Source organism: Otolemur garnettii, unplaced genomic scaffold (genome assembly GCF_000181295.1).
Source record: "Otolemur garnettii isolate 467f Iridium unplaced genomic scaffold, OtoGar3 scaffold00125, whole genome shotgun sequence".
In the NCBI taxonomy this organism is placed as follows: domain Eukaryota; kingdom Metazoa; phylum Chordata; class Mammalia; order Primates; family Galagidae; genus Otolemur; species Otolemur garnettii.
Window position 1 is genome coordinate 165,435 of NW_003852520.1, and position 11,155 is coordinate 176,589.

The 11,155-nt window shown below is 42.4% G+C and overlaps 1 protein-coding gene across 1 annotated transcript in view; it reads right to left on the minus strand.

Annotated features, from left to right (window-relative positions):
* Positions 1 to 2,347, minus strand: part of MYRFL (myelin regulatory factor-like) — a 148,570-nt gene extending 146,223 nt beyond the window's left edge. Inside the window, exon 1 of the mRNA XM_012810094.2 lies at positions 2,302 to 2,347. Within this exon, the coding sequence (XP_012665548.2) occupies positions 2,302 to 2,347 (46 nt within the window). The remainder of the gene's footprint in view (positions 1 to 2,301) is intronic.
* Between the last annotated feature and the right edge of the window lie 8,808 nt (positions 2,348 to 11,155).

The window sequence follows — 11,155 nt, forward strand, 5'->3', positions numbered from 1 at the left end:
ATTTTCAGACCTTGAGTTTTTAATAGAAGATTGTATTTGATTAGGAACAGTGACATATGAGAAGGCCTTGGCCCTCCTCATTAGAATGTCATGTTCAGCTTTGCTGTCCCTAATCTTGGGAAGGTTTGAAAAGGTCCAGAGGAAGAAAAGCACTAAAATCTAAAGGAGGGCTTGGGCTTCCACGCCCTACTGGCTACCAGTTAAGAGAGGCGGTTGTTAAGCTCGACACAGAGTAGGTGCTCAATGTTTGCTGAATAGTAGAAGAAATAAAAAATTGACAACTATGGGGTGGTGCCTGTGGCTCAAGGAGTAGAGTGTTGGCCCCATATACGGGAGGTGGTGGGTTCAAACCTGGCCCTGGCCAAAAACTGCAAAAAAAAATTGACAACTACGTGGTGAGGGAATCACTTAAGTTCACACCTTCTTTTTTATTTATAAAGTCCACCACCATTTCCAACTATTCATTCAAAGATAATCCAAGAATAACATTGAACATTTTATTCTTTTTTTTTCTTTGCAGTTTTTTTTTTTTTTTTGGCCAGGGCTGCATTTGAACCCACCACCTCCTGCATATGGGGCCAGCGCCCTACTCCTTTGAGCCACAGTCACTGCCCGACATTTTATTCTCTTTTCGTGGAGAACAGACTTCTCCCCCATCAAAAAGGCTTCAAATGGGGGCTTCCCACTTGGGTTCCCCCTTTGCCTGGAGGTTCTGTTCCCCTCTTTGGCTTATCATTCTATCACTCTTTCCATCAATAAACTGTGTACTGTCACTGAAATAAAAGGCTTCAAATGGAGCCACAGAGTTAAGTTTGGACTTAATAATATAATATAATATATATTATATAAATATAATAATTGGATATTGCAGGAAGCTACAAAGTGTACTTGTGGAAACTATATCCATAGAGACCTCTGAAAATTGTATAAGGAAAGGACAGAGCAGGGATCCCATCATGAATAGCTCTTTCATAAAAGCAGAAGGTAAACCAGCCTAGATTTTCAGGTCTTTTCTAGCACTGAAAATAAATGGAGTGGAATGTCTCCATGTATGGCACGTATTTCTGCATGTGAAGCGTCATGCCTACTCCTGAGACGAGAATCACATATGAGGTACAGCAGCCACTGATGGTCAAGAAACTCTGGTCACTGGCTGTGTGCCAAGCTGTCCCAGGTGGACGACACCGCTGGGGCCACGGTCCCAGACACAGTGGGACAGATCAGAGCCCTCAGACAACATGACACTTCTCTCCCTTCTTGCCACTTCTGGCAAACTCCAAGCCACAGAAACTCCCCCTCATGTCTGTTCTTCCAGAGTGGCCGAGAATCTCGCTTCTCTCTGGCCAGACCTGTCGCTCTGCCTGTTTGGCACTGGTGAGCATTCACCTGCTGCACTCACCTTGAAAGACCTGTGATGTGTCCAGAACTCACAAAGCACGAGAAGTGCCAACAGCCCTTCCTCATTGTGCTGGGACTGCTCTCCAGGTTCGGTCATTAACAGGTCTGCCCCCAATCCTGCCCACACTTCCTCCTCGCAAATACCTTGAAATGTGCGAAAGCTGTGGCCACACTTCCCTCTGCATGGACCTGAGCATGGCTGACTGACCGGAGACTAAAGCCACACTGATGCGGAGTCCCCACGGCCACCTGCCAGACACCACAAGAGGACAAGTCCCACTCACGTTTTCAGTGAGCCGGCCATTAGACTATCAAGCTAATTAAATTAAATCAATCCATACTTCGTATGAGAATGTGGCTGGCCTGCCATTTGGGGTTTGAGAAGGAAGAAAACCCAGGTGACCATGGTCCATGGGAAAAAGATATTCAAGTTCAAAAACCCATCAGAGTTTAGTTACACATTTTTAAAACATTGTGAAAAACAGAAAGATGGGCATGGGGCAGTGTTCCCTCTCTGTTTTAAGCTGTTTTAATGATATTAAATATTATTTTTTTATTGTGCTATATTTAATAATTTTAGAGATAAGGCACATCTATAATGTTCTTTAAACATGGGGGATTAGAAGGAATGAAACCCACACAGGACATAAATAGTGGCATAAATATGCTAAGTCCTCGATTCTTAAACAGCCAACCTGTAAGATGGAAATCCCGTATTTTGTTAAATCAGTATCCATACCATTGATTTTTGCTACCAAAAATGACAAATAAACCTCCACTTCCAATCTCAGGAGAGTTATGTAAATGTGACAGCATTTCTTTCAAGATGAAGTTTAAATGAATTCAGAAAAGGTGAGAGTGTGACAGCGAGCATATCTCCACCTGTGCAAACTGATCTCTTACCTTCAAAGAACTGCTGCAGGGCCTCGTCCTCCCCGGCCACATCCATGGCGCTGTGGTCCTGGGGCCGTCTGCCCAGACAGCAGGATCCTCCGACCTCAGGAAGTTAAGTGCTGTCCTCTCCACGCAAAGCCTGTGAATGTTCTTGAAAACTCTTCATCGCCTTTTTACTGGAGTGAAGCATATCTTATCTTCAGCCATCAAATGGTGCCAGAAAGATGTGTGATAACACCGAAGGATACGAAACTGCGTGGAGAGGAAGGTGGGGACAATTCATCTACCTTAACACAGGGAACTCTTTCTACTCTGCCTTCGTCTTTGTTAAGGACCTTTGTCCTTAGTGACACACGTAATAACATAAATGGGCAATAAATACGTACTCTTATCTCTTATTTGTCCTTTTATACCAATATATTTATATCTCCACCTTTATCAACCAGATCCATTTAGCCATCACCAAGCAAAGCTACGGTTATTTTTTTTTAACCTAGAAAAAGGAGACAAATCAGTACCATCCCCTTTGTCAATCCTTAGAAGAGCAGGTGATTTTAAAAGGCTCATGATAATGAAAGTTAGAATGTGTTAAATATTTCCAAACTTACAGCAAAACTTTACATTGCTCAATATACACCTAGTCTATTTTCTCCAGAGCTTGTTCTCTTTCAGAGTATAAAGTATGAGAAGTCCCTCTAACAAGCAACAAACTGCACCACCAATTTACTAATCCTTCAACTGGGTGCACAGGGCCCTGCTAGCTGCTCCATCCTAAATAGAGAACCATACTCTAGTAAATGTTTTCTTCTCACTGCTTAGCTATAGTTCATTTAATAATAGCCTAAGAAAAATATAATTAAGAAATTAAACTTCCTTTTAGCCCTTTCTCCTTTTCCTAATGTTTTATTTTGAAAAAAGTCACGAACCTACAGAAAAATTGAAAGAATTATACCATGATCCATCTATGTATTCTTAGTCCAGAATAACCAATTATTATTGTCTTAACACTTTTGTTTTTTCTCTGAATATAGACACGTCCTTTCTTTGGTTGAGCCATTTGAAAATAAGTTGCTGACATCCTGCCACTTTCACACCTCCCTAACTCAGCACACGTCTCCAACGCTAAGGCCGCTCTCTGCACACTCACAGCAGCATGATGTGGACTCAGTGCTGTCACCTGGGATATAATCGCTAACCTTCCCCAAAATATCTTTCGTGACTTTGTCTTCTGAGTAAGGATCAAATGAATGGATGTTCACACGCTGCCTTGGTTATGTCTTTTTAAAATACAGAACAGCTCCCTCATCATGTTGGTTGGTTTGTTTGCTTTTCATGGTTTCAACCTTTTTTTTTCTTTTAACCACCTAGGCCCATTGTCTCATAGGATGTCTAACTTTCTGAATTTGTCTATTTTTTCATTATTAGAATAAGGGGGTGCAGTATACTTCCAAACAAATATTTTAAAATTTCACACATATATACCATTCCTTGAAAAATGACCAAACTAACTTTAGCTTAGAAAAACCAAAGGAGGTTTAAGAGCCTCTTTTGAAGGTCACATTGAGCCCCAATCTATAAAGACAAGTCATCACGTTGCTTGAAGAAATGAATTTTCTATTTGTTTCAAATCAGCTGTGTAAAGCTGAGTGCTGGGTGCAGAAAATAAAAATGTGAGCAATTGATATCCCTGTTCTGCATAAGCTCAAGTGCAGGCATGAGAAAACCACAAGTAACTACAACTCAGTGCAGACTAATAAGAGCGGGGAAATGTCTTAAGAGAACAGAGAAGGAAAAGAATAATTTAATCTGGAAGGATCTGGAAAGGCGCCACAAAGAGCCAGAGTTTCCAGAGACAAACAATGGATGTCTTTCTAAACGTGACACAGCCGGGAGGGGACAGCACCGGTGCAGGAGTGTGTGCACCCGTGGTACCTGGAGAGGGCACTGGAGAGGAGGCTGGGGGTGGATGGTGGTAGTTTTATTTTATTTTATTTTTACATTTTTATGGATATGTAGTAATTAAACATATGTAATATGTTAATAATTAAACATGCAATTTGTTAATAATTAAAAATATGTAATATGCTTAATTTTTAATGGCTATGTGTGGGGTACGTGTGATATCGTTACACATGCCTGCAATGTGTATGGGTGATTTGATAGCCATTCCCTCAAACATCTAGCACTCCTTATGCTAGGAACATTCCAAACGCACTCCTTTAGTTATTTTGAAATACAGTATACAATAAATTATCCTAAACCACCGTCCTCGTGTTGGGCCACTGAACACGCCCTTATTCTTTCCCTCGACCTGTATTTTTGGGCCTATTAACCAGCGCCTCTTTATCCTGCCTCCCACTACCCTTCCCATTCTAATAACTGCCTGATGCTGGCAGATTTGGGATATAATTTGATTCCGTGCATATTTATTCTAAGTGTATCTATTGATGGTTTCTGTTTGGGTGGACATGGGGTATGATGTAATCACATCCGGAAAGACAGCTCTGTTTGAATGTGTTGTCTAGAGCAATAACCGAGGTTAGAAGAGACCAAGAAGCCAGGTGGACAGCAATGAAGCCTGACTTAAGAACACAGAACCAGGAACTGGCTACCAGAGGGATTTTTTGAAGGATTTACATGCCTTTAGGTAAAATATGAGTTAAGATGCCCAAAACACGTAGCCTCTGGCTAACCCTAGACTCTAAAGGAAACTCCCAGCCAAGTTTTCTGGAGGCCATTCAAGGCGTCATAGTGTATGCCCATAGTGGATGCCACTGCCAAATGGTGATTCTGCGTCCTACCCAGCAGTTCGCCCATAGAACAAGTGACAGGAAACATCCGAGAAAGGAATTAGATTTCACTTAATGGCCTGAAACACTAAGGTTAGAACTGGGGTCCCAAGTTCAAACACTTCACGGCCAGGCACATAGTGAGTAAAATGGGTCACAATAAGCAAAAGCCAACCACCCAGGCAGATTGAGGACTGACAACTGCCCCGGTCAAGGAGACCTCTCGGGGCAGGGCAGAGAGCAAGCCCGGGGCAGCAAGGCCGTGCGTGCGGGCACCCAGCAGGTGGAGAAACGCAGCCTCACCACGTGCCCTCACTCAGGAATTCACGCTTAATGTTGTCAAACTGCCCATTTGAAAAGAGAAGCTTGAAATGTGGATTTTAATTTTAAATCTCTTCATTTTTTATTAAATGTTGGCAACTAATTTGGCTAAAAACAAGCAGAAAAACAAACCAAAAATTTGCTGAGCACCTTCACAGGGTTCTGGGCGCAGCCTCAGGGTCTACAGAGGGCAGAAAGAGGTGACAGGAAGTTGTGGGGAGGACGGGAAGATACATCTGTATTAATTTGAGTCCAGAGCCCTGAGCTGAGGGCACAAGCCAGCTGGGGGCAGATGGGATTTAAGTGGAAATTTCTCCCTCTCAGTGAATGACAAATGTCCCCATATTTCCTTAATTACATTCTTCACATCGCCTCGCACGTGAGCTCCTGTTTTTTTTGGAAACAGAGCCTCAAGCTGTCCCCCTGGGTAGAGTGCCATGGCATCACAGCTTACAGCAACCTCCAACTCCTGGGCTCAAGCGAGTCTCCTGCCTCCGCCTCCCAAGTAGCTGGGACCACAGGCGCCTGCCACAAGGCCGGCAATTTTTTGGTTGCAGCCGTCATTGTTGTTTGGCTGGTCCGGGCTGGGGATTCGAACCCACCAGCTTAGGTGTATGTAGCTGGCACCGTAGCCGCTTGAGCCACAGGGGCCGAGCCTCAAAGCTTTTTTTTATTGTTATTTCTTTGTTAACAACTGCCACTGTGAAAACTTAATGAAGATTTCTGATGAGTTTGGGTTTTCTTTTTGACTTCTGAGATAGAGTCTTGCTCTGTTTCCCGTGGCACCATAGCTCACAGCTACCTCAAATTCGTGAGGCAATCCTCTTGCCTCAGCCTCCCAAGTAGCTGGAACTATGGGCACCCGCCACAACGCCCAGCTAGTTTTTGTATTTTTAGTAGACACAGGGTCTTGCTTTTGCTCAGGCTGGTCTAGACTCCTGAGCTCCAGGGATCCACCTGCCTCAGCCTCCCAGAGTGCTGGGATTATAGGCAGGAGCCTCTGCGCCCAGCCAGAGTTTGCTACTCTTTAAATATACGGAGTGTTTCTTCCTCTGGCTGCATGAAGCCCTCAGAGGCTCCCCTGCTTTCTCCTTTCACTGGACTGAGTCTTTCCCTGCGTAAAATGTTACCTCCCCAAACTCAGCCTTCTGACCACCCGATCTGAAGCAGTCACCCATTTCCTCCCTAGCCCATCTTCCCATTTTAAGTACCCATAATAGGGCCCATAGGCCATGTTTTAACCCGTCTTTGCCATCCATTCCTCCTGAGACCAAGAGCTTCTTGAGCCCTGGCACCCTGCGGCCTGCACAGAGCCGCACCTGTTCCTGGCATACCTTCAAATACATGCGAGTGGAGGAAAGACCAAATGAATTGTGTGAGAAGCCCCTGTTTCTAGAAGTTCTACCCAAAAACTATAGATATTACTGGGCCTTTATCTGTCTACATATTAAAGACAAGAAACTTAGTTGTCCATTGAAATGGTAATTGTATTACATTCTATAATCAAAATGAAGACCTATTTCCTGGCACGAAAGTTAAACACACATACAAAATCACACTATTTGGGATTCTTTTTATGTTTTAAACATTGTGTCACAGAGAAAAAAAAAAAACATTTATCTAGGGAAAAATGCAAAAAAACAAAAGCCTCCGAACAAAAGCATACTTGCAGGCTCGATGCACAGACCAAAAACACAGGGTTCATATGGCAGGGACCCTGGCGAGCAGGTAGGCGGGCGGCTGCAAGTGCTTCTAAAGACTGAGACCCAATGTTCAAAACCTGATCTTGTTCCTTCAGTGTAGATTATTAGAGGATGTGGACTCTGAGATGTGGGAGAAACCTTCCTTGAGGAGGCCAGAGAGGAGTGGCGACCTGCCTGACCTCCCAGTGTTTTGGGAGCCAAACCTGGACCAGAAGGTAGGTCTCCTGCGTGACTCCCAGCCCAGAGCTCTCTCCACTAGGCCAGGCCCTCATTCCAGCTCTGAACCTATTTATAAAAACTTCTTGTAGCTGAGTGCAATGACTCACGCCTGTAATCCTAACTCTCTGGGAGGCTGAGGCTTGAGGATTCATTAAGCTCAGGAATTCAAGACCAGCCTGAACAAGAGTGAGACCATCTCTACTAAAAATAGAAAAACTAGCCAGGCGTTGTGGCAGGTGCCTGCAGGCCCAGCTACTCAGGAGGCTGAGATAAGAGGATGGCTTAAGCCCGGGAGTTCAAGGCTGCTGCGAGCTACAATGCCACAGCACTCTGCCTAGGGTGACAGTGAGACTCTGTCTCAAAAAAACTCCAAAATTTCTCCAAAAGTTATCCTCATTTTGAGAATTATTCATCTTGGCAATTAAATTCTACTATCCTGAACATAAGTTTTTTTTAATTTTTAATTTTTTAAATTGTTATATATTACATGTGATAATTTGATAGATTGGTATCATCAAATCAGTAATTGGATATTCATCACCTTAAATATTTTTTACACTAGGAACATTCAAATTATTCTTTTCTAGCTATTTTGACATGTACAACGGATTAATGTTAACTATAGTCACCCTACTGATGTGTCAACACCAGATCTTATTTTTCCTAAGTGTGTATCTGTATCCATTAATTAACATCTCCTGGGAACAGGTTATCAGCACCCCTTTTCCTCCTCCTTTGTTCCCTTGCTATTCCTGAAGTTCTTCTTTAGTCTTTGGAGGCTTTTTCTTCTCTGTCACAGGAACTCAGGGCTCAGCCCTGTACTTCTGTGTCCAAAGTATCTCCAAGCTTCCATCCAGTCCCATGGCTGAGAGCTTCCAAGTTTATCTCCTGGCTGGACCTTACTGAATTCAGCCTTCTGTGTCAAGCACCGGCTGAACGCCACTGTGATGCTTTTCTCACAATAGATGTGTCGCAGAGTGGGCCCTCGTCTGTTTCACAAACACCAAATTAGCCCTTACTATAAATTTCATCTTAATAAATTGCAATAGCTCAAGTCAAAAGCCTAGGATTCAAACTTAAATTCTTTCCTCTCAAACGCAACTTGCAAATAGTCTTTCCATCTTTTTTGTTTTGGAAGGCAGTGCATATAACTAAATTAATCATAATGCTTGCTTTATAACACACACCAGTATTCCCTGCATGATTCTCTTCTTCATTCATTTGCTCATTTACATTTTTTTCTTAATTAGAAAAAAAAATTAGAGATGGGGTCTCACTATGTTGCCCAGGCTGGAGAGCAGAGGCTATTCAGGTAGCATACTATAGCCTTGAACTCCTGACCTCAAGCAACCCACCCTCCACTCCCTCCCAAGTATCTGGGACTACAGGCACAGGCCAGCCCACCCTGCTCATGTATTTACTTTTCCATTGTTTTTTTTAGAGACAGGGTCCCATTCTGTAACACAGCCTGGACTGCAGTGGCACAGCCAGAGTCCACTCCAACTTCTGGGCTCAAGTTATTGTCCCACCTCAGCCCGTACCCCTTAGTAGCTAGAACTAAAGGCATGCACCACCACACTCACCTTATCTTTTTACATTTTATAGAGACAGGATGGTCTTGAACTCCTGGCCTCAAGCCATCCTCCTGTAGGTGCTCTCAAAAAACTGGGATTACAAACATGAGCCACTGCACTCAGCCTGTATTTACTTTAAATGATAAATGAACACCTGTGAGCCCACAACCCAACCAGGGACTAGAGCATTAGCCGTAACGCACTCAGATATTGGCTCCTCTCCTTCCTCTGTCCCTACCTTTCCCACGCCGGGAGGATCACTATCTTGAACTTTATTTCTATCTTGTACTTTACAAAAAAGTTTTGCCACATATATACAAATGCCTAAACGGCTGTTCAGTTTTGGTAGTTTTGACCTTCATGAGAGCAGTGTCATCACACGTGGTTCTGAGTTGTTTTTTCACTGTTGTCACTGTCCCTCCTGTAGGTGGTGTTCGTTCTGCTGCCCAGGGAACAATAGTTCATTACGTGAACACACCACAGCCGCCTACAGAAAGACATCTGAATTTACTCCAGAACTTTCTCACGCGGGTGTTCTGAGACACCTTGTGCATTTTACCTGAGTATATGCCTAAAGTGACCTCACTGGGCCACAGACCTGCCCCCCCACACACACACATATTCAACCTCTCCAATGGCTTTTGGTGGTAGGTGAACCAATTAGCTCTCTCATCAGCAAGATGTGACTGGTCCTAGGGATAAATCCTCTCCAAAGCTTGACTTTGTTGTATTTTTTAATTTTTGCCAATTGAATAAATTTAAACACGTCACTGTGGTCTTGATTTACACTTTCCTGATGAACAGAGATGGAAACATCTTAATGTTTATTGGCCCATACACACTTGTAATTTTGTGGGAGACTTGTTTCAGTCTTTTGCCCATTTTTCTGTGAGATTGTTCTTTTCCTGGTGGTTTGTACAATTTCTGCATATATTCTTGACACTAATCTATTATTGATTATATGTGTTGCAAATATCTTCTGATAGTCTGGGTTTAATGTTTTTTGACAAGCAGAAGTTCAAAACTGAGAACTTACCACATAACCCAACTTATTATTATTATTATTTTTTTTTTGCAGTTTTTGGTAGTGGATTTGAACCCACTACCTCTGGTATATTACTCCTTTGAGCCATAGGTGCCACCCAACCCAACTTACTTTCTTTCATGGTTAGTTACATTTTATGGTTTCTTTCTGCTTCTAGCTTAAGCTCTTTAAGTAAACAGGAACCGAAAGATATTCACCTATATTTTCTAAATATATTAAAGCCACATTTTTATCTATAATTTTATCTGTACTTTCTACATCAGAAATTCTGAAGCTTAGGGACAGTTTAAAGTCTTCGTTATGGTATGAGGAAGAGATCTAATTTCCTATTTTCCCTTCTCTTTTTTGTTGGCTCCATTTACTGAATAGTCATGCCATCGATCCTCTGTCAGTGAGGTTTGCGCACTTGGATCTGCCGTGCCGTGCTCCCCTCACCTCCATGGGCCGCTCCGTCCATTCCTGCACTAGCACCACACTCTCTTAAATACTTCGGCCTAATGAAAAGATCTCCTAGGGTAAGTCCCCCTCCTTCCTTTTTCTTTAGAAATGCCTCATTCTTTATACCTTCCTCTGCCACATTTCTAATCCATGTGTCACTCCCAGGAGAAATGTTGGGATCTACTAGAGACACACTAATCTATCTACAGATTAACTTGGAGAGAGCTGACTTTTTTAAAATTGCTTTTCTACTCATGAGCATAGGATCACGCTAAGCCTCTTCAACATCTTTTAGCAAAAATTTTGTAACCCTGTACACAAGTCTGTGCTATTTTATCACATATTTGCTTCTACAATTAGGCACTTTAGAATTGTTTTTAAAATTTTTTGGTGTCTTCTAAAAAATTCTATCTAATTGTGGCAGGTGTATAGAAGTACAATTCACAATTATATATTGATTCTCTACTTAGACACCTCACTAAACACTAAAATCTAGTAACTTGATGGAAGACTTTTCTACGTAGACAATCACATCAGCCTGCACATGGCAGTTCTCATCTCCTTTACCATCATTATACTTCCATTCTCCTCCTCTCACTGCACCAGGTAACACTTCTACAACATTACATCATCTCTCTCTTTTTTTTTTTTTGTCTTATAACATTATTTTATTTTCTTCTACATAGACATCTTCCCCAAGTAATGTTGCTAGAACAACTTGAGTGTGGGGTTTTTTGGTTCAAGGTAAACATACCAAAAAAAAAAAAAAAACTA